This window comes from Coturnix japonica, unplaced genomic scaffold, assembly GCF_054131305.1.
Source record: "Coturnix japonica strain WE unplaced genomic scaffold, WE-NBRP24 Scf203, whole genome shotgun sequence".
In the NCBI taxonomy this organism is placed as follows: domain Eukaryota; kingdom Metazoa; phylum Chordata; class Aves; order Galliformes; family Phasianidae; genus Coturnix; species Coturnix japonica.
Window position 1 is genome coordinate 19,089 of NW_028189106.1, and position 24,613 is coordinate 43,701.

A 24,613-nucleotide genomic window follows, 5' to 3' on the forward strand; every position below is an offset into this window, starting at 1 on the left:
CCCACCATAACCTGGTATTATTGCCCCCCCCACCCCATTAATTTAATAGGGGAGGGGCTTGATATTGGACCCCCCCCACCCAACCATAACCTGGTATTGGAGACCCCCCCCCAATTTAATTTAATATGGGGGGGTGGCTTCATATGTGCCCCCCCCCCCCACCATAACCTGGTATTATTGCCCCCCCCACCCCATTAATTTAATAGGGGGGGGGCTTGATATTGGACCCCCCCCCAACTATAACCTGGTATTGGAGACCCCCCCCCCAATTCAAATTAATATGGGGGGGGGGCTTCATATGTGCCCCCCCCCCCCACCATAACCTGGTATTATTGCCCCCCCCACCCCATTAATTTAATATGGGGGGGGGCTTGATGTTGGACCCCCCCCCCCAACTATAACCTGGTATTGGACCCCCCCCCCCATTTAATTTAATATGGGGGTGGTTCATGTTGGACCCCCCCCAAATATAACCTGGTATTGGAGACCCCCCCCCAATTCAAATTAATATGGGGGGGGGGGGCTTCATGTTGGACCCCCCCCCCAACCATAAACTGGTATTGAAGACCCCCCCCAATTCAAATTAATATGGGAGGGGGCTTCATATGTGCCCCCCCGCACCCCCCCATAACCTGGTATTATTGCCCCCCCCACCCCATTAATTTAATAGGGGGGGGGCTTCATTTTGGACCCCCCCCTTCCAACTATAACCTGGTATTGGACCCCCCCCCATTTAATTTAATATTGGGGGGGGCGCTTGATGTTGGACCCCCCCCTTCCAACTATAACCTGGTATTGGAGACCCCCCCCCATTTAATTTAATATTGGGGGGGGGGCTTGATGTTGGACCCCCCCCCCAACTATAACCTGGTATTGGAGACTCCCCCCAATTCAAATTAATATGGGGGGGGGGCTTCATGTTGGACCCCCCCACCCCCCAACTATAACCTGGTATTCGAGACCCCCCCCCATTTAATTTAATATGGGGAGGGCTTGATGTTGGAACCCCCCCCAACCACAACCTGGTATTGGAGACCCCCCCCCAATTCAAATTAATATGGGGGGGGGGCTTCATGTTGGACCCCCCCCCCCACCATAACCTGGTATTGTTGCCCCCCCCACCCCATTAATTTAATAGGGGGGGGGCTTCATGTTAGACCCCCCCCCCCAACTATAACCTGGTATTGGAGACCACCCCCCAATTTAATTTAATAGGAGGGGGGGCTTCATGTTGGACCCCCCTCCCCCTACCATAACCTGGTATTATTGCACCCCCACCCCATTAATTTAATATGCGGGGGGGCTTCATGTTGGACCCCCCCCCAACTACAACCTGGTATTGGAGACCCCCCCCCAATTCAAATTAATATGGGGGGGGGCTTCATATGTGCCACCCCCCCCTACCATAACCTGGTATTATTGCCCCCCCCACCCCATTAATTTAATAGGGGGGGGGCTTCATGTTGGACCCCCCCCCCAACTATAACCTGGTATTGGGCACCCCCCCCATTTAATTTAATATGGGGGGGGGGGGCTTCATGTTGGACCCCCCCCTTCCAACTATAACCTGGTATTGGAGACCCCCCCCCCATTTAATTTAATATTGGGGGGGGGGGGCTTCATGTTGGACACCCCCCCCCAACTATAACCTGGTATTGTTGGACCCCCCCCCATTTAATTTTAATGGGGGGGGGGTTCATGTTGGACCCCCCCCCAACTATAACCTGGTATTATTGGAGACCCCCCCCCATTTAATTTAATATGGGGAGGGGCTTGATGTTGGACCCCCCCCCCCAACTATAACCTGGTATTGGAGACCCCCCCCCAATTAAAATTAATATGGGGGGGGGCTTCATGTTGGACCCCCCCCCACTATAACCTGGTATTGTTGGACCCCCCCCCATTTAATTTTAATGGGGGGGGGGCTTCATGTTGGACCCCCCCCCTACCATAACCTGGTATTGGAGACCTCCCCCCAATTCAAATTAATATGGGGGGGGCTTCATGTTGGACCCCCCCCCCAACCATAAACTGGTATTGAAGACCCCCCCCCATTTAATTTAATATGGGGGGGGGGGCTTGATGTTGGACCCCCCCCCCCCAACTATAACCTGGTATTGGACCCCACCCCCCATTTAATTTAATATGGGGGGGGGCTTGATGTGTGCCCCCCCGGCCCCAACCATAACCTGGTATTGGAGACCCCCCCCCAATTCAAATTAATATGGGGGGGGGGCTTCATGTTGGACCCCCCCCCCCAACCCCATTAATTTAATATGGGGTGTCCCAATTTAATATGGGGGGGGGCTTTATGTTGGACCCCCCCCAATCTAATATGGGGGGGGCTCGATGTGGGTCAGGCCTTTAAGCTGTTTACATGGGGGGGGTTTTAATCCGGATTTAATGCCCAACCCCCCCCCCCCCATAGAAAGGGACAGATGGGATGGGGGGGGACATGGGGGGGTCCCATTGTTCCTATAGGGGATTTATGGCCATGGGGGGGTCCCTTAGCCCCTATGGGGGGGGTCCCATTGTTCCTATAGGGTCCCATTGTTCCTATAGGAGATTTATGGCCATGGGGGGGTCCCATTGTTTCTATAGGGTCCCATTGTTCCTATAGGGGATTTATGGCCATGGGGGGGTCCCATTGTTCCTATAGGGTCCCTTTGTTCCTATAGGGGATTTATGGCCATGGGGGGGTCCCATTGTTTCTATAGGGTCCCATTGTTCCTATAGGGGATTTATGGCCATGGGGGGGTCCCATTGTTCCTATAGGGTCCCTTTGTTCCTATAGGGGATTTATGGCCATGGGGGGGTCCCATTGTTCCTATAGGGGAGGGTCCCATTGTTCCTATAGGGGATTTATGGCCATGGGGGGGTCCCATTGTATCTATAGGGTCCCATTGTTCCTATAGGGGATTTATGGCCATGGGGGGGTCCCTTAGCCCCTATGGGGGGGTCCCATTGTTTCTATAGGGGATTTATGGCCATGGGGGGGTCCCATTGTTCCTATAGGGGGGGTCCCATTGTTCCTATAGGGGATTTATGGCCATGGGGGTGTCCCATTGTTCCTATAGGGTCCCATTGTCCCTATAGGGGGGTCCCATTGTTCCTATAGGGTCCCTTTGTTCCTATAGGGGATTTATGGCCATGGGGGGGTCCCTTTGTCCCTATAGGGGGGGGTCCCATTGTTCCTATAGGGGATTTATGGCCATGGGGGGGTCCCATTGTTCCTATGGGGTCCCATTGTCCCTATAGGGGGGTCCCATTGTTTCTATAGGGTCCCTTTGTCCCTATAGGGTGGTCCCATTGTTTCTATAGGGTCCCATTGTCCCTATAGGGGGGTCCCATTGTTTCTATAGGGGGGTCCCATTGTTCCTATAGGGTCCCTTTGTCCCTATAGGGGGGTCCCATTGTTTCTATAGGGTCCCATTGTCCCTATAGCGGGGTCCCATTGTTCCTATAGGGTCCCATTGTTTCTATAGGGTCCCATTGTTCCTATAGGGGATTTATGGCCATGGGGGGGTCCCATTGTTCCTATAGGGTCCCATTGTCCCTATAGGGGGGTCCCATTGTTTCTATAGGGTCCCTTTGTTCCTATAGGGGATTTATGGCCATGGGGGGGTCCCATTGTTCCTATAGGGTCCCATTGTTCCTATAGGGGATTTATGGCCATGGGGGGGTCCCATTGTTTCTATAGGGTCCCTTTGTCCCCATAGGGGATTATGGCCATGGGGGGGTCCCATTGTTCCTATAGGGGGGGGTCCCATTGTTCCTATAGGGGATTTATGGCCATGGGGGGGGTCCCTTTGTCCCTATGGGGTTTTATGGTCATGGGGGGGTCCCTTTGTCCCTATAGGGGGGTCCCTTTGTTCCTATGGGGGTTTATGGCCATGGGGGGGTCCCTTTGTCCCTATGGGGGGGTTATGGCCATGGGGGGGTCCTTTTGTCCCTATGGGGTTTATGGCCATGGGGTGTCCCTTAGTCCCTATAGGGGTGTCCCTTTGTCCCTATGGGGTTTTATGGCCATGTGGGGGGTCCCTTAGTCCCTATAGGGGGGTCCCTTTGTCCCTATGGGGGGGTTATGGCCATGGGGGGGTCCCTTAGTCCCTATGGGGTTTTATGGCCATGGGGGGGTCCCTTTGTCCCTATAGGGGATTTATGGCCATGGGGGGGTCCCTTTGTCCCTATAGGGAGGTCCCTTTGTTCCTATAGGGGGGTCCCTTTGTCCCTATAGGGGGATTTATGGCCATGGGGGGGTCCCTTTGTCCCTTTGGGGGGTTATGGCCATGGGGGGGGGTCCCTTTGTCCCTATGGGGGGGGGGTCCCTTTGTCCCTATAGGGGGGTCCCTTTGTCCCTATAGGGGATTTATGGCCATGGGGGGGGGTCCCTTTGTCCCTATGGGGGGGAGTCCCATTGTTCCTATAGGGGGGTCCCTTAGCCCCTATGGGGGGGTCCCTTTGTCCCTATAGAGGGGTCCCTTTGTCCCTATAGGGGGTTTATGGCCATGGGGGGGTCCCTTTGTCCCTATAGGGAGGGTTCCCATTGTTCCTATAGGGGGGTCCCTTTGTCCCTATGGGGTTTTATGACCATGGGGGGGTCCCTTTGTCCCTATAGGGGGGTTCCTTAGTCCCTATAGGGGTGTTCCTTTGTCCCTATAGGGGATTTATGGCCATGGGGGGGGTCCTTTTGTCCCTATGGGGTTTTATGGCCATTGGGGGGTCCTATTGTCCCTATAGGGGGGTTATGGCCATAGGGGTCCCTTAGTCCCTATGGGGTTTTAAGGCCATTGTGGTGTAACATTGGGGTCCTATTTGTCCCTATAGGAGCAGGTGGAGTACGTGTTCCTCATCATCTTCACGGTGGAGACGTTCCTAAAGATCATCGCTTATGGGCTGGTGTTACACCCCAGCGCTTATATCAGAAACGGGTGGAACCTATTGGACTTCGTCATCGTCATTGTAGGGTGAGACCCCCCCCATCCCATATAGAGACCCCCCATCCCATACAGAGACCCCCCCCATCCCATACAGAGACCCCCCCATCCCATACAGAGACCCCCCATCCCATATAGAGACCCCCCCCATCCCATACAGAGACCCCCCCATCCCATACAGACACCCCCCATCCCATACAGAGACCCCCCCCATCCCATACAGAGACCCCCCCATCCCATACAGAGACCCCCCCCATCCCATACAGAGACCCCCCATCCCATACAGAGACCCCCCCATCCCATATAGAGACCCCCCATCCCATACAGAGACCCCCCATCCCATACAGAGACCTCCCCCCATCCCATACAGAGACCCCCCCATCCCATATAGAGAACCCCCATCCCATACAGAGACCCCCCATCCCATACAGAGACCCCCCCATCCCATATAGAGACCCCCCCCCATCCCATACAGAGACCCCCCCATCCCATACAGAGACCCCCCATCCCATACAGAGACCCCCCCCATCCCATACAGAGACCCCCCATCCCATACAGAGACCCACCCCATCCCATATAGAGACCCCCCCCAATCCCATACAGAGACCCCCCCATCCCATACAGAGACCCCCCCATCCCATATAGAGACCCCCCCCAATCCCATACAGAGACCCCCCATCCCATACAGAGACCCCCCATCCCATATAGAGACCCCCCCCCATCCCATACAGAGACCCCCCCATCCCATACAGAGACCCCCCATCCCATACAGAGACCCCCCCCATCCCATACAGAGACCCCCCATCCCATACAGAGACCCACCCCATCCCATATAGAGACCCCCCCCAATCCCATACAGAGACCCCCCCATCCCATACAGAGACCCCCCCATCCCATACAGAGACCCCCCCCATCCCATACAGAGACCCCCCATCCCATACAGAGACCCCCCCATCCCATACAGAGACCCCCCCCATCCCATATAGAGACCCCCCCCATCCCATACAGAGACCCCCCATCCCATACAGAGACCCCCCCCATCCCATACAGAGACCCCCCCCATCCCATACACAGACCCCCCCAATCCCATACAGAGACCCCCCCATCCCATACAGAGACCCCCCCCATCCCATACAGAGACCCCCCCATCCCATACATTGCCATTATAGGGTGAGACCCCCCCCATCCCATACAGAGACCCCCCATCCCATATAGAGACCCCCCCCATCCCATACAGAGACCCCCCCCATCCCATACAGAGACCCCCCCCATCCCATACAGAGACCCCCAATCCCATACAGAGACCCCCCATCCCATATAGAGACCCCCCCATCCCATACAGAGACCCCCCCCATCCCATATAGAGACCCCCCATCCCATACAGAGACCCCCAATCCCATACAGAGACCCCCCATCCCATATAGAGACCCCCCCCATCCCATACAGAGACCCCCCCCCATCCCATACAGAGACCCCCCCCATCCCATACAGAGACCCCCCATCCCATACAGAGACCCCCCCCATCCCATTCATTGCCATTATAGGGTCAGACCCCCCCATCCCATTCATTGCCATTATAGGGTCAGACCCCCCTCCCAATCCCATTCATTGCCATTATAGGGTCAGACCCCCCCCATAGAGATAAAGAGGGTCATTATAGGGTCAGACCCCCCCCCATCCCATTCATTGCCATTATAGGGTCAGACCCCCCCATCCCATTCATTGCCATTATAGGGTCAGACCCCCCCCATCCCATTCATTGCCATTATAGGGTCAGACCCCCCCACATCCCATTCATTGCCATTATAGGGTCAGACCCCCCCCATAGGGACAAAGGGGGTAATTATAGGGTCAGACCCCCCCCATCCCATTCATTGCCATTATAGGATCAGACCCCCCCCCATCCCATTCATTGCCATTATAGGGTCAGACCCCCCCATCCCATTCATTGCCATTATAGGGTCAGACCCCCCCCATCCCATTCATTGCCATTATAGGGTCAGACCCCCCCCCATCCCATTCATTGCCATTATAGGGTCAGACCCCCCCCCATCCCATTCATTGCCATTATAGGGTCAGACCCCCCCATAGAGATAAAGGGGGTCATTATAGGGTCAGACCCCCCCCCAATCCCATACAGAGACCCCCCCCATCCCATTCATTGCCATTATAGGGTCAGACCCCCCCCCATCCCATAGGGTCAGACCCCCCCCATCCCATTCATTGCCATTATAGGGTCAGACCCCCCCCATAGAGATAAAGGGGGTCATTATAGGGTCAGACCCCCCCCCATAGAGATAAAGGGGGTCATTATAGGGTCAGACCCCCCCCAATCCCATACAGAGACCCCCCCCATCCCATTCATTGCCATTATAGGGTCTGACCCCCCCCCATTCCATTCATTGCCATTATAGGGTCAGACCCCCCCCATCCCATTCATTGCCATTATAGGGTCTGACCCCCCCCCGTCCCATTCATTGCCATTATAGGGTCAGACACCCCCCATAGGGACAAAGGGGGTCATTATAGGGTCAGACCCCCCCCATCCCATTCAGAGACCCCCCCCCATCCCATTCATTGCCATTATAGGGTCAGACCCCCCCCCATTCCATTCATTGCCATTATAGGGTCAGACCCCCCCCATCCCATTCATTGCCATTATAGGGTCAGACCCCCCCCCGTCCCATTCATTGCCATTATAGGGTCAGACACCCCCCATAGGGACAAAGGGGGTCATTATAGGGTCAGACCCCCCCCATCCCATTCAGAGACCCCCCCCCATCCCATTCATTGCCATTATAGGGTCAGACCCCCCCATAGGGACAAAGGGGGTCATTATAGGGTCAGACCCCCCCCATAGAGATAAAGGGGGTAATTATAGGGTCAGACCCCCCCCATCCCATTCATTGCCATTATAGGGTCAGACCCCCCCCATCCCATTCATTGCCATTATAGGGTCAGACCCCCCCTCCCCCATCCCATTCATTGCCATTATAGGGTCAGACCCCCCCTCCCCCATCCCATTCATTGCCATTATAGGGTCAGACCCCCCCCATCCCATTCATTGCCATTATAGGGTCAGACCCCCCCCCCAATCCCATTCATTGCCATTATAGGGTCAGACCCCCCCCATCCCATTCATTGCCATTATAGGGTCAGACCCCCCCCATCCCATTCATTGCCATTATAGGGTCAGACCCCCCCCCATCCCATTCATTGCCATTATAGGGTCAGACCCCCCCCCCCATCCCATTCATTGCCATTATAGGGTCAGACCCCCCCCCCATCCCATTCATTGCCATTATAGGGTCAGACCCCCCCCCATAGAGATAAAGGGGGTCATTATAGGGTCAGACCCCCCCCCATCCCATTCATTGCCATTATAGGGTCAGACCCCCCCCCCATCCCATTCATTGCCATTATAGGGTCAGACCCCCCCCATCCCATTCATTGCCATTATAGGGTCAGACCCCCCCCCTCCCATAGGGTCAGACCCCCCCCATCCCATTCATTGCCATTATAGGGTCAGACCCCCCCCCATCCCATTCATTGCCATTATAGGGTCAGACCCCCCCCCATCCCATTCATTGCCATTATAGGGTCAGACCCCCCCCATCCCATTCATTGCCATTATAGGGTCAGACCCCCCCCCTCCCATAGGGTCAGACCCCCCCCATCCCATTCATTGCCATTATAGGGTCAGACCCCCCCCCATCCCATTCATTGCCATTATAGGGTCAGACCCCCCCCCATCCCATTCATTGCCATTATAGGGTCAGACCCCCCCCATCCCATTCATTGCCATTATAGGGTCAGACCCCCCCCCATCCCATTCATTGCCATTATAGGGTCAGACCCTCATCTTTAATGGGGTGGGGGCTCTGACCCTATAATTCCTCCCCCCCTTTTTAGGCTTTTTAGTGTCATCCTGGAACAAATATCCCATAAACCGGGTGAAGCCCATCACATGAGTGGGAAACCGGGGGGCTTCGATGTCAAGGCCCTACGAGCTTTTAGGGTCCTGAGACCCCTCCGGCTGGTCTCCGGGGTCCCCAGTAAGTTATAGGGTCGGGGCTTTTATATAGGGGGAGATCTATGGGGTCCCTATGGGGTCTCTATGGGGTGGTGGGTCTCTATGGGTTCCTATGGGGTCTCTATGGGGTCCTTATGGGGTCTCTATGGGGTGGTGGGTCTGAATGGGTCCCTATGGGTTCCTATGGGGTCCCTATGGGGTCTTTATGACGTGGTGGGTCTCTATGGGGTCTCTATGGGTTCCTATGGGGTCCCTATGGGGTCCCTATGGGGTCTTTATGACGTGGTGGGTCTCTATGGGGTCTCTATGGGTTCCTATGTGGTCCCTATGGGGTCCCTATGGGGTCTCTATGGGGTGGTGGGTCTCTATGGGTCCCTATGGGTCCCTATGGGGTCTCTATGGGGTCCCTATGGGGTCTCTATGGGGTGGTGGGTCTCTATGGGTCCCTATGGGTCCCTATGGGGTCTCTATGGGGTCCCTATGGGGTCTCTATGGGGTGTGGGGTCCCTATGGGGTCTCTATAGGGGTGTGGGGTCTCTATGGGGTCTCTATGGGGTGGTGCGTCTCTATGGGTCCCTATGGGGTCTCTATGGGGTCCCTATGGGGTCTCTATGGGGTGTGGGGTCCCTATGGGGTCTCTATAGGGGTGTGGGGTCTCTATGGGGTCTCTATGGGGTGGTGCGTCTCTATGGGTCTTTATGGGGTCTCTATGGGGTGTGGGGTCCCTATGGGGTCTCTATGGGGTGGTGGGTCTTTATGGAGTCTCTATGGGGTGGTGGGTCTCTATGGGTCCCTATGGGTCCCTATGGGGTCTCTATGGGGTCCCTATGGGGTCTCTATGGGGTGTGGGGACTCTATGCGGTCTCTATGGGGTGGTGGGTCTCTATGGGGTCTTTATGGGGTGGTGGGTCTCTATGGGGTCTTTATGGGGTCCCTATGGGGTCTCTATGGGGTGGTGGGTCTCTATGGGTCCCTATGGGTCCCTATGGGGTCTCTATGGGGTCCCTGTGGGGTCTCTATGGGGTGTGGGGACTCTATGGGGTCTCTATAGGGGTGTGGGGTCTCTATGGGGTCTCTATGGGGTGGTGCGTCTCTATGGGTCTTTATGCGGTCTCTATGGGGTGTGGGGTCCCTATGGGGTCTTTATGGTGTGGTGGGTCCCTATGGGGTCTTTATGGGGTGGTGGGTCTCTATGGGTCCCTATGGGGTCTCTATGGGGTCTTTATGGGGTCCCTCTGGGGTCCTTATGGGTGGTGGGTCTCTATGGGGTCCCTATGGGTCCCTATGGGGTCTTTATGGGGTCCCTATGGGGTCCTTATGGGTGGTGGGTCTCTATGGGGTCTCTATGGGTCCCTATGGGGTCTCTATGGGGTCCCTATGGGGTCCTTATGGGTGGTGGGTCTCTATGGGTCCCTATGGGGTCCCTATGGGGTCCTTATGGGGTCTCTATGTGGTGTGGGGGCTCTATGGGGTCTCTATGGGGTGGGCGGTCTCTATGGGGTCTCTATGGGGTCTTTATGGGGTGGTGGGTCTCTATGGGGTCTCTATGGGGTCTCTATGGGGTGGTGGGTCTCTATGGGTCCCTATGGTGTCTCTATGGGGTCCTTATGGGGTGGTGGGTCTCTATGGGGTCTTTATGGGGTGGTGTGTCTCTATGGGTTCTCTATGGGGTCTCTATGGGGTCCCTATGGGGTCTCTATGGGGCGGTGGGTCTCTATGGGTTCTCTATGGGGTCTCTATGGGGTGTGGGGGCTCTATGGGGTCTTTATGGTGTGGTGGGTCTCTATGGGTTCTCTATGGGGTCTCTATGGGGTCTTTATGGGGTGGTGGGTCTCTATGGGTCCCTATGGGGTCTCTATGGGGTCCCTATGGGGTTCTTATGGGTGGTGGGTCTCTATGGGGTCTTTATGGGGTGGTGGGTCTCTATGGGGTCTCTATGGGGTCTCTATGGGGTGTGGGGTCCCTATGGGGTCTCTATGGGGTGGTGTGTCTCTATGGGTCCCTATGGGGTCTCTATGGGGTCCCTATGGGGTTCTTATGGGTGGTGGGTCTCTATGGGGTCTTTATGGGGTGGTGGGTCTCTATGGGTTCTCTATGGGGTCTCTATGGGGTGGTGGGTCTCTATGGGTTCTCTATGGGGTCTCTATGGGGTCTCTATGGGGTCTCTATGGGGTGTGGGGTCTCTATGGGATCTCTATGGGGTCTCTATGGGGTCCCTATGGGGTCTCTATGGGGTGGTGGGTCTCTATGGGTCCCTATGGGTCCCTATGGGGTCTCTATGGGGTCCCTATGGGGTCTCTATGGGGTGTGGGGACTCTATGGGGTCTCTATGGGGTGGTGGGTCTCTATGGGGTCTTTATGGGGTGGTGGGTCTCTATGGGTTCTCTATGGGGTCTCTATGGGGTGGTGGGTCTCTATGGGGTGGTGGGTCTCTATGGGTCCCTATGGGGTCTCTATGGGGTCCCTATGGGGTTCTTATGGGTGGTGGGTCTCTATGGGGTCTTTATGGGGTGGTGGGTCTCTATGGGGTCTTTATGGGGTCCCTCTGGGGTCCTTATGGGTGGTGGGTCTCTATGGGATCCCTATGGGGTCCTTATGGGTGGTGGGTCTCTATCCGGTCTCTATGGGTCCCTATGGGGTCTCTATGGGGTCCCTATGGGGTCTCTATGGGGTGGTGGGTCTCTATGGGTCCCTATGGGTCCCTATGGGGTCTCTATGGGGTCTCTATGGGGTGTGGGGTCCCTATGGGGTCTCTATGGGGTGGTGGGTCTCTATGGGGTCTCTATGGGGTCTCTATGGGTCTCTATGGGGTCTCTATGGGTCTCTATGGGTCTCTATGGGTCTCCCCAGGTCTCCACATTGTCCTCAATTCCATCATGAAGGCCATGGTGCCGTTACTTCACATCGCTCTGCTCGTCCTCTTCGTCATCATCATCTACGCCATCATCGGCCTCGAGCTCTTTATAGGGCGGATGCACAAGACTTGTTTCTATATAGGGTCGGGTGAGGGGATTAAAGACCCCCCCACCCCATTAGGACCCCATTAACTGCCCCATAACACCCTAAACTGCCCCATAACCCCATAAACTGCCCCATAAACTGCCCCATAACCCCATAAACTGCCCCATAAACTGCCCCATAACCTCCCTAAAATACCCCATAACCCCATAAACTGCCCCATAACCCCATAAACTGCCCCATAACACCCTACACTGCCCCATAACCATTTAAACTGCCCCATAACCCCCTAAACAACCCCATAACCCCATTAACTGCCCCATAACCCCCCTAAAATACCCCATAACCCCATTATATGGCTTCCAACGCCCCCAACCCTTTAACCCTATAGACCTGGAGTCCGAGGATGACCCGTCCCCATATCTGCCCTATAACCCTTTAAACCACCCCATAACCCCATTATAGGGTTTCTGAAGCCCCCCCCCCTATATCCTATAGACCTGGAGTCCGAGGACGACCCGTCCCCATATCTGCCCTATAACCCCATATCCCCCCTTAACCACCCCATAACCCCATTATAGGGTTTCTGAAGCCCCCAATCCTTTAACCCCATAGACCTGGAGTCCGAGGACGACCCGTCCCCATAACTGCCCTATAACCCCATATCCCCCCTAAAGAGCCCCATAACCCCATTATAGGGTTTCTGTCCTATAACCCCCATAAACTACCCTATAACCCCTCTAAATACCCCATAACCCCCCAAACCACCTCATAACCCCTTATAGGGTTTCCAACGCCCCCCTATCCTATACCCCATAGACCTGGAGTCCGAGGACGACCCGTCCCCATATCTGCCCCATAACCCCCTTATAGGGTTCCCGATGACCCCTATCCTATACCCATAGACCTGGAGTCTGAGGACGACCCGTCCCCATATCTGCCCTATAACCCCATATCCCCCCTAAAGAGCCCCATAACCCCATTATAGGGTTTCTGAAGCCCCCCCCCCCTATATCCTATAGACCTGGAGTCCGAGGACGACCCGTCCCCATATCTACCCTATAGCCCCATATCCCCCCTTAACCACCCCATAACCCCATTATAGGGTTTCTGAAGCCCCCCCCCCCATACCCCATAGACCTGGAGTCCGAGGACGACCCGTCCCCATAACTGCCCTATAACCCCATATCCCCCCTTAACCACCCCATAACCCCATTATATGGCTTCCAACGCCCCCCACCCTATATCCCATAGACCTGGAGTCCGAGGACGACCCGTCCCCATAAACCCATTATAGGGTTTCTGCCCTATAACCCCCATAAACTACCCTATAACCCTATAAACAGCCCCATAACCCCCTTATATGGCTTCCAGTGCCCCCATTCCTTTAACCCCATAGACCTGGAGTCCGAGGATGACCCGTCCCCATATCTGCCCTATAACCCCATTATAGGGTTTCTGAACCCCCCCCCTATACCCCATGGACCTGGAGTCCGAGGACGACCCGTCCCCATATCTGCCCTATAACCCCCATTAACTACCCTATAACCCCTCTAAATACCCTATATCCCCCCCAAAATACCCCATAACCCCATTATAGGGTTTCCGATGACCCCATTCCTTTAATCCCATAGACCTGGAGTCGGAGGACGACCCGTCCCCATATCTGCCCTATAACCCTATAAACAGCCCCATAACCCCCTTATAGGGTTTCCGATGACCCCAATTCTTTACCCCATAGACCTGGAGTCCGAGGACGACCCGTCCCCATATCTGCCCTATAACCCTATAAACAGCCCCATAACCCCAATTCTTTACCCCATAGACCTGGAGTCGGAGGACGACCCGTCCCCATATCTGCCCTATAACCCCATTATATGGCTTCCAATGCCCCCATTCCTTTACCCCATAGACCTGGAGTCCGAGGATGACCCGTCCCCATATCTGCCCTATAACCCTATAAACAGCCACATAACCCCAATCCTTTAACCCCATAGACCTGGAGTCCGAGGACGACCCGTCCCCATATCTGCCCTATAACCCTTTAAACCACCCCATAACCCCATTATAGGGTTTCCAATGCCCCCAATCCCCATATCTGCCCTATAACCCCCTTATAGGGTTTCTGAACCCCCCACCCTATTATACCCCATAGACCTGGAGTCCGAGGACGACCCGTCCCCATATCTGCCCTATAAACCCCCCAGCTCCCCTACCACCCCCATAACTACCCCATAACCCCCTCATATGGCTTCCAACGCCCCCTATCCTATACCGCATAGACCTGGAGTCCGAGGATGACCCGTCCCCATATCTGCCCTATAACCCCCTTATAGGGTTTCTGAACCCCCCCCCCTATTATACCCCATAGACCTGGAGTCTGAGGACGACCTATAACCCCCCCAGCTCCCCTACCACCCCTATAACTACCCCATAACCCCCATATAGGGTTTCTGAACCCCACCCTATTATACCCCATAGACCTGGAGTCTGAGGACGACCCGTCCCCATATCTGCCCCATAACCCCATTATAGGGTTCCCGATGACCCCATTCCTTTACCCCACAGACCTGGAGTCTGAGGACGACCCGTCCCCGTGCGCGTTCTCGGGTCACGGCCGCTCGTGCCCCCAGAACAACACTGAGTGTCGCGGCCGCTGGGAGGGTCCCAACGGGGGAATCACCAACTTCGACAACTTCTTCTTCGCGATGCTCACGGTGTTCCAGTGCATCACCATGGAGGGCTGGACCGACGTCCTGTACTGGGTCAGACCCCATAGGGACCCTATAGAACCTATAGACCCTATAGACCCCTATGGGGCACACCATAGGCCCTACAGCCCCCTATAGACCCTACAGCCCCCTATAGACCCTATAGACCCCTATGGGGCACACCATAGGCCCTAGAGACCCTATAGACCCCTATGGGGATCCACATAGACCCTAGAGACCCTATAGACCCTATAGACCTCTATGGGGATCCACATAGACCCTATAGATCCTATAGACCCTATAGACCTCTATGGGGATCCACATAGACACTATAGATCCTATAGACCCTATAGACCTCTATGGGGATCCACATAGACCCTATAGACCCCTATGGGGATCCACATAGACCCTAGAGACCCTATAGAACTCTATGGGGAACCACATAGACCCTATAGACCCCTATGGGGATCCACATAGACCCTATAGACCCTATAGACCCCTATGGGGATCCACATAGACACTATAGATCCTATAGACCCCTATGGGGATCCACATAGACCCTAGAGACCCTATAGACCCCTATGGGGATCCACGTAGACACTATAGACCCTATAGACCCCTATGGGGATCCACATAGACCCTAGAGACCCTAGAGACCCCTATGGGGATCCACATAGACACTAGAGACCCTATAGACCCCTATGGGGATCCACATAGACCCTAGAGACCCTATAGACCTCTGTGGGGATCCACATAGACACTATAGACCCTATAGACCCTATAGACCTCTATGGGGCACACCATAGGCCCAACAGCCTCATATAGACCCTACAGCCCCCTATAGACCCTACAGCCCCCTATAGACCCTATAGACCCCTATGGGGATCCACATAGACCCTATAGACCCTATAGACCCCTATGGGGATCCACATAGACCCTATAGACCCTATAGACCCTATAGACCCCCATGGGGATCCACATAGACCCTATAGACCCTATAGACCCTATAGACCTCTATGGGGATCCACATAGACACTATAGACCCTATAGACCCTATAGACCCCTATGGGGATCCACATAGACACTATAGACCCTATAGACCCCTATGGGGATCCACAAAGACCCTATAGACCCTATAGACCTCTATGGGGATCCACATAGACCCTATAGACCTCTATGGGGATCCACATAGACCCTAGAGACCCTATAGACCCTATAGACCCCTATGGGGATCCACATAGACCCTATAGACCCTAGAGACCCCTATGGGGATCCCCATAGACCCTAGAGACCCTATAGACCCTAGAGACCCCTATGGGGATCCACATAGACACTATAGACCCTATAGACCCTATAGACCTCTATGGGGCACACCATAGGCCCTACAGCCTCATATAGACCCTACAGCCCCCTATAGACCCTACAGCCCCTCTGCAACACCCATAGACCCTATAGACCCTATAGACCCCTATGGGGATCCACATAGACCCTATAGACCCTATAGACCACTATGGGGATCCACATAGACCCTATAGACCCTATAGACCCCTATGGGGATCCACATAGACACTATAGATCCTATAGACCCCTATGGGGATCCACATAGACCCTATAGACCTCTATGGGGATCCACATAGACCCTATAGACCCTATAGACCCCTATGGGGATCCACATAGACACTATAGATCCTATAGCCCCCTATGGGGATCCACATAGACACTATAGACCCTATAGACCCCTATGGGGATCCACATAGACACTATAGACCCTATAGACCCCTATGGGGATCCACATAGACACTATAGACCCTATAGACCCCTATGGGGATCCACATAGACACTATAGACCCTATAGACCTCTATGGGGATCCACATAGACACTATAGACCCTATAGACCTCTATGGGGATCCACATAGACCCTATAGACCCTATAGACCTCTATGGGGATCCACATAGACCCTATAGACCCCTATGGGGATCCACATAGACCCTATAGACCCTATAGACCCTATAGACCCTATAGACCCTATAGACCTCTGTGGGGATCCACATAGACCCTATAGACCCTATAGACCTCTGTGGGGATCCACATAGACCCTATAGACCCTATAGACATCTATGGGGATCCACATATAGCCTAGAGACCCCATAGACCCCTATGGGGATCCACATAGACCCTAGAGACCCTATAGACCTCTATGGGGATCCACATAGACCCTATAGACCCTATAGACATCTATGGGGATCCACATAGACCCTATAGACCCCTATGGGGATCCACATAGACCCTATAGACCCTATAGACCCCTATGGGGATCCACATAGACACTATAGATCCTATAGACCCCTATGGGGATCCACATAGACCCTATAGACCCTATAGACCTCTATGGGGATCCACATAGACCCTATAGACCTCTATGGGGATCCACATAGACCCTAGAGACCCTATAGACCCTATAGACCCCTATGGGGATCCACATAGACACTATAGACCCTATAGACCCCTATGGGGATCCACATAGACCCTATAGACCCTATAGACCCCTATGGGGATCCACATAGACACTATAGACCTCTATGGGGATCCACATAGACCCTAGAGACCCTATAGACCCCTATGGGGATCCACATAGACCCTATAGACCCTATAGACCTCTATGGGGATCCACATAGACCCTATAGACCCTATAGACCTCTATGGTGCTCACCATAGACCCTATAGACCCTACAGCCCCCTATGGTGCTCCCCATAGACCCTACAGCCCCCCCATAGACCCTACAGCCCCCCATTGACCCTACAGCCCCCCTATGGGGCACCCCATAGACCCTACAGCCCCCCATAGACCCTTCAGCCCCTATGGGGCGCCCCATAGACGCTATGGGGCCGCCCTCCATCCCCTATAGATGCAGGACGCCATGGGCCACGAGCTGCCCTGGATTTACTTCGTCAGCCTCGTCATCTTCGGATCCTTCTTCGTCCTCAACCTGGTGCTGGGAGTGCTCAGCGGGTGAGCGTGTCGTTAGCGTGTCATTAGCGTGTCATTAGCATGTCGTTAGCATGTCGTTAGCGTGTCGTTAGCATGTCATTAGCATGTCATTAGCGTGTCGGCAGCATGTCGTTAGCGTGTCGTTAGCGTGTCGTTAGCGTGTCGTTAGCGTGTCGTTAGCGTGTCGTTAGCGTGTCGTTAGCGTGACATTAGCGTGACATTAGCGTGTCATTAGCATGTCGTTACCATGTTGTTAGCATGTTGTTAGCATGTCGCGTGTCATTAGCATGTCATTAGCATGTCATTAGCGTGTTGTTAGCATGTTGTGTGTTATTATCATGTCATTATCGTGTCGTTTGCGTGCCGTTAGCTTGTTGTGTGTCATTATCATGTCATTAGCATGTCATTAGCGTATTGTTAGCATGTCATTAGTGTGCCATTAGCGTGTTGTTCGCATGTCATGTGTCATTAGTGTGTCATTAGCATGTCGTGTATAATTAGTGTGTCACTAGCGTGTCTTTAGTGTGTCATTAGCATGTCATTAGCGTGCCGTTAGCATGTCATGTGTCATTAGCATGTCATTAGCCTGTCATTAGCATGTCATTAGCATGCCATTAGCATGTCATTAGCATGTAATTACCATGTTCATCTCTGTAGTGAGTTCTCCAAGGAACGTGAGAAGGCCAAAGCTCGCGGCGACTTCCAGAAGCTGCGGGAGAAGCAGCAGCTGGAGGAGGATCTGAGGGGCTACATGGAATGGATCACACAGGCCGAGGACATGGAGGGGGACGAGGACGAGCACGAGAAGCACCGTATGACCCCAAATTGGGGGGGGGGGGATATAAGACCCCTCCCCATATATACACGTATAGGGTTGTCCTGTTGTTTTCTTGTTCTCGACCCTATAGGGCTGACGACGGAGGAGCTGATGGGGAAGAGGAAACCGCGGCTCAAATGGCTGCGACACGCGAGTCACTCCACGGATACACACGGTAACGAACGGCAATGAGAATAAGGGGGTAAAGCATAAAATAAGGGGATAAAACACAAAATAAGGGGGTAAACCCTAAAATAAGGGGGTAAACACTAAAATATATAAGGGTAGAAGCCCTAAAATAAGGGAAGAACCCCTAAAATATGGGTAGAACCCATAAAATAAGGGTAGAAACCCTAAAATAAAGGGCTAAACCCTAAAATAAGGGGATAAAGCCTAAAATAAGGGGATAAACACTAAAATAAGGGGATAAGCCCTAAAATATATAAGGGTAGAACCACTAAAATAAGGGGATAAACCCTAAAATATATAAGGGTAGAAGCCCTAAAATAAGAGTAGAAACCCTAAAATAAGGGAAGAACCCCTAAAATATGGGTAGAACCCGTAAAATAAGGGTAGAAGCCCTAAATAAGGGGGTAAACACCAAAATATATAAGGGTAGAAGCCCTAAAATAAGGGGGAAAGCCCTAAAATAAGGGGATAACCCTAAAATAAGGGGGTAAACCCTAAAATAAAGGGGTAAACCCTAAAATAAGGGGATAAAGCGTAAAATAAGGGGATAAGCCCTAAAATAAATAAGGGTATAACCCATAAAATCAGGGTAGAACCCGTAAAATAAGGGGATAAGCCCTAAAATATATAAGGGTTGAACCCCTAAAATAAGGGGATAAGCCCTAAAATAAGAGTAGAAACCCTAAAATAAGGGAAGAACCCCTAAAATAAGGGTAGAAGCCCTAAAATATGGGTAGAACCCGTAAAATAAGGGTAGAAACCCTAAAATAAGGGGGTAAACCCTAAAATAAGGGGGTAAACACTAAAATAAGGGTAGAAACCCTAAAATATGGGTAGAACCCGTAAAATAAGGGTAGAAACCCTAAAATAAGGGGATAAACCCTAAAATTTAAGGGTAGAAACCCTAAAATAAGGGGTTAAAACCCAAAATAAGGGGGTAAACCCTAAAATAAATAAGGGTAGAAGCCCTAAAATAAGGGGATAAACCCTAAAAAAAGGGGGTAAACCCTAAAATAAAGGGGTAACCTCTAAAATAAGGGGACAAAACCCAAAATAAGGGGATAAACCCTAAAATAAAGGGGTAAACCCTAAAATAAGGGGATAAAACCCAAAATAAGGGGGTAAACCCTAAAATATATAAGGGTAGAAGCCCTAAAATAAGGGGATAAGCCATAAAATAAGGGGATAAACACTAAAATAAGGGGGTAAACCCTAAAATAAAGGGGTAAACCCTAAAATAAGGGGATAAAACCCAAAATAAGGGGATAAAGCCTAAAATAAATAAGGGTAGAAGCCCTAAAATAAGGGGGTAAACCCTAAAATCAGGGTAGAAACTCTAAAATATGGGTAGAACCCATAAAATAAGGGGATAAAACCTAAAATAAGGGGACAAGCCCTAAAATATATAAGGGTTGAACCCCTAAAATAAGGGAAGAAACCCTAAAATTTAAGGGTAGAACCCCTAAAATAAGGGGATAAGCCCTAAAATAAGGGGATAAAACCCAAAATAAGGGGATAAAACCCAAAATATATAAAGGTAGAAGCCCTAAAATAAGGGGGTAAACCCTAAAATATATAAGGGTAGAACCACTAAAATAAGGGGATAAGCCCTAAAATAAGAGTAGAGACCCTAAAATAAGGGTAGAAACCCCTAAAATAAGGGTAGAAACCCTAAAATATGGGTAGAACCCGTAAAATAAGGGTAGAAACCCTAAAATAAGGGGGTAAACACTAAAATATATAAGAGTAGAAGCCCTAAAATAAGGGGATAAGCCCTAAAATAAGGGTAGAAACCCTAAAATCAGGGTAGAACCCATAAAATAAGGGGATAAAACCTAAAATAAGCGGATAAAGCCTAAAATAAGGGGATAAAACCCAAAATAAGGGGGTAAACCCTAAAATATATAAGGGTAGAAACCCTAAAATAAGGGGATAAACACTAAAATAAGGGGGTAAACACTAAAATAAGGGTAGAAACCCTAAAATAAGGGGATAAACCCTAAAATAAATAAGGGTAGAAGCCCTAAAATAAGGATAGAACCCGTAAAATAAGGGGATAAGCCCTAAAATAAGGGGATAAACCCTAAAATAAAGGGGTAAACCCTAAAATAAGGGGATAAAACCCAAAATAAGGGGATAAAGCCTAAAATAAATAAGGGTAGAAACCCTAAAATAAGGGAAGAACCCCTAAAATATGGGTAGAACCCGTAAAATAAGGGTAGAAGCCCTAAATAAGGGGGTAAACACTAAAATATATAAGAGTAGAAACCCTAAAATAAGGGGGTAAACCCTAAAATAAGGGGATAAAACCCAAAATAAGGGGATATACACTAAAATATATAAGGGTTGAACCCCTAAAATAAGGGGATAAGCCATAAAATAAGGGGATAAACACTAAAATAAGGCGATAAACCCTAAAATAAATAAGGGTAGAACCCATAAAATCAGGGTAGAACCCTAAAATAAGGGGATAAACACTAAAATAAGGGGATAAAACCCAAAATAAGGGGGTAAAGCATAAAATAAATAAGGGTAGAAGCCCTAAAATAAGGGGGTAAAGCATAAAATAAGGGGATAAAACCTAAAATAAGGGGACAAGCCCTAAAATATACAAGGGTTGAACCCCTAAAATAAGGGTAGAAACCCTAAAATAAGGGGGTAAATCCTAAAATAAGGGGATAAAACCCAAAATAAGGGGATAAAGCCTAAAATAAATAAGAGTAGAAACCCTAAAATAAGGGGGTAAACCCTAAAATAAGGGTAGAAACCCCTAAAATAAGGGTAGAAACCCTAAAATATGGGTAGAACCCGTAAAATAAGGGTAGAAGCCCTAAAATAAGGGGGTAAACCCTAAAATAAGGGGATAAAACCCAAAATAAGGGGGTAAACCCTAAAATAAATAAGGGTAGAAGCCCTAAAATAAGGGGGTAAACCCTAAAATAAGGGGATAAACCCTAAAATAAAGGGGTAAACCCTAAAATAAAGGGGTAACCTCTAAAATAAGGGGGTAAACCCTAAAATTTAAGGGTAGAAACCCTAAAATAAGGGGATAAGCCCTAAAATAAGGGGATAAACACTAAAATAAGGCGATAAACCCTAAAATAAATAAGGGGATAAACCCTAAAATAAGGGTAGAAGCCCTAAAATCGGGGTATAAACCCCAAAACCCCATAATTCACAGCCAGCCTCCCTGGTAGCGAGACCACGTCGGTGAACACTGAGACAGCGGGGGAGGAGGAAACACAACCCAATGCCTGCGACCAGTGTCTGTGAGTGACCCTATATGGGCCCCATAGACCCTCAGCCCTATGGGGCACCCCATAGAGCCTATAGACCCTACAGCCCCATATGGGGCACCCCATAGACCCTACAGCCCCCTATAGACCCTACATCCCCATATGGGGCACCCCATAGACCCTACAGCCCCCTATAGACCTACAGCCCCTATGGGGCACCCCATAGACCCTATAGACCGTATGGCCCCATATGGGGCACCCCATAGACCCTATAGACCCTACAGCCCCATATGGGGCACCCCATTGATCCTACAGCCCCATATGGGCCCTATAGACCCTACAGCCCCATATGGTGCACCCCATTGATCCTACAGCCCCCTATAGACCCTACAGCCCCATATGGGGCACCCCATAGACCCTTACAGCCCCCTATAGACCCTACAGCCCCATATGGGGCACCCCATAGACCCTATAGACCCTACAGCCCCATATAGACCCTACAGCCCCATATGGTGCACCCCATAGACCCTATAGACCCTACAGCCCCATATGGTGCACCCCATAGACCCTATAGACCCTACAGCCCCATATGGTGCACCCCATAGACCCTATAGACCCTACAGCCCCATATGGGGCACCCCATAGACCCTATAGACCCTACAGCCCTATGGTGCTCCCATAGACCCTACAGCCCCATATGGGGCACCCCATAGAGCCTATAGACCCTCGGCCCCCCTATGGTGCTCTCCCCATAGATCCTACAGCCCCCTATAGACCCTACAGCCCCCTATAGACCCTACAGCCCCCTATGGTGCACCCCATAGACCCTATAGACCCTACAGCCCCTATGGTGCTCCCCATAGACCCTACAGCCCCCCAGAGACCCTACAGCCCCCTACGGTGCACCCCATAGACCCTATAGACCCTACAGCCCCTATGGTGTACCCCATAGACCCTACAGCCCCCCAGAGACCCTACAGCCCCCTATGGTGCACCCCATAGACACTATAGATCCTACAGCCCCCCATGGTGCTCCCCATAGACCCTACAGCCCCCTATGGTGCTCCCCATAGACCCTACAGCCCCCTATAGACCCGTCAGCCCTATGGTGCTCCCATAGGCCCTATAGCCCCCTATAGACCTTACAGCCCCCTATGGTGCTCCCCATAGACCCTACAGCCCCCAGAGACCCTAAGCCCCCTATGGTGCTCCACATAGACCCTACAGCCCCTATAGACCCTACAGCCCCCTATGGTGCTCCCCATAGACCCTATAGACCCTACAGCCCCCTATGGTGCTCCCCCATAGACCCTACAGCCCCCATAGACCCTACAGCCCCTATGGTGCACCCCATAGACCCTACAGCCCCCTATAGACCCTACAGCCCCCCTATGGTGCACCCCATAGACCCTATAGACCCTACAGCCCCCTATAGACCCTACAGCCCCCTATGGTGCTCCCTATAGACCCTACAGCCCCCTATAGACCCTACAGCCCCATATGGGGCACCCCATAGACCCTATAGACCCTACAGCCCCCTATGGTGCTCCCCATAGACCCTACAACCCCCTATAGACCCTACAGCCCCCTATGGTGACCCCACAGTTTTGGGGATAACTCTGTTGTTTCCTTCCCCCCCCCCCCCCCCAGGGGTAAAATTACCAAGACGAAATTCTGGTGAGTTGAGAAACGGGGGAAACTGTGCCCCAAATTCCCCCCAATAACCCCCGATATACCCCAAATCCCCCCAATATCCCTCAATATACCCCAAATCCCCCCAATATCCCCTGATATACCCCAAATCCCCCCAATATCCCTCGATATACCCCAAATCCCCCCAATATCCCCCGATATCCCCCAAATCCCCCCATATCCCGATATCCCCCCAAATGCCCCCAATATCCCCCGATATACCCCACATCCCCCTGATCTCCCTCATATACCCCAATCCCCCCATATCCCCCGATATACCCCAAATCCCTAATATCCCTCGATATACCCCAAATCCCCCCAATATCCCCCGATCCCCCCAAATCCCCCCAATATCCCCCGATATGCCCCCAAATCCCCCCAAGATCCCTCGATATACCCAAATCCCCCCGAATATTTCCCCATTTCCCCTAATACACCCCAATATTCCCGATATACCCCAAATCCCCCAATATCCCCCAATATCCCCCAATATACCCCTATATACCCCAAATCCCCCGATATCCCCCGATATACCCCAAATCCCCCCAATATCCCCCAATATCACCCGATATACCCCCAAACCCCCCAATACCCCATATCCCCCGATAGCCCCCCAATCACCCCCAAAATCCCTTATTCCCCCTATACCCCCCAATATACCCCAATATCCCCTCATTTTCCCAATATGTCCCTATATCCCCCCTATATCCCATTATTCCCCTATATCCCCCAATATCCCCCAATATCCCATATTTCCCCCAATATCCCCTATTTCCCCAATATCCCCCCAATATCCCCTTATTCCCCCAATATCCCCCCAAATCCCCCCAATACCCCTTATTTCCCCTATATCCCCCAATATCCCCCCAATTCCCCCAATATCCCCCCAAAAATCCCCCAATATCCCCCGATATACCCCAAATCCCCCAATATCCTCCCTTATCCCCCCTATATCCCCCCCAATTCCCCCAATATCCCCTTATTCCCCCAATATCCCCCCAATATCCCTCAATATACCCCAAATCCCCCCAAATCCCCCAAATCCCCCC

At 52.1% G+C, this 24,613-nt stretch overlaps 1 protein-coding gene across 1 annotated transcript in view; it reads left to right on the forward strand.

The window, feature by feature from the left end:
- LOC107307872 (voltage-dependent L-type calcium channel subunit alpha-1F-like) overlaps window positions 1-23,549 on the forward strand; it is a gene marked incomplete at its 3' end in the record, with an annotated part of 30,199 nt that extends 6,650 nt beyond the window's left edge. Inside the window, exons 5-13 of the mRNA XM_085535861.1 lie at window positions 4,828-4,967; window positions 8,850-8,992; window positions 11,821-11,973; window positions 14,497-14,693; window positions 17,548-17,651; window positions 18,288-18,442; window positions 18,539-18,622; window positions 21,818-21,905; window positions 23,523-23,549. Coding sequence (XP_085391987.1) covers window positions 4,828-4,967; window positions 8,850-8,992; window positions 11,821-11,973; window positions 14,497-14,693; window positions 17,548-17,651; window positions 18,288-18,442; window positions 18,539-18,622; window positions 21,818-21,905; window positions 23,523-23,549 — 1,091 coding nt within the window. The remainder of the gene's footprint in view (window positions 1-4,827; window positions 4,968-8,849; window positions 8,993-11,820; window positions 11,974-14,496; window positions 14,694-17,547; window positions 17,652-18,287; window positions 18,443-18,538; window positions 18,623-21,817; window positions 21,906-23,522) is intronic.
- Window positions 23,550-24,613: the final 1,064 nt, after the last annotated feature.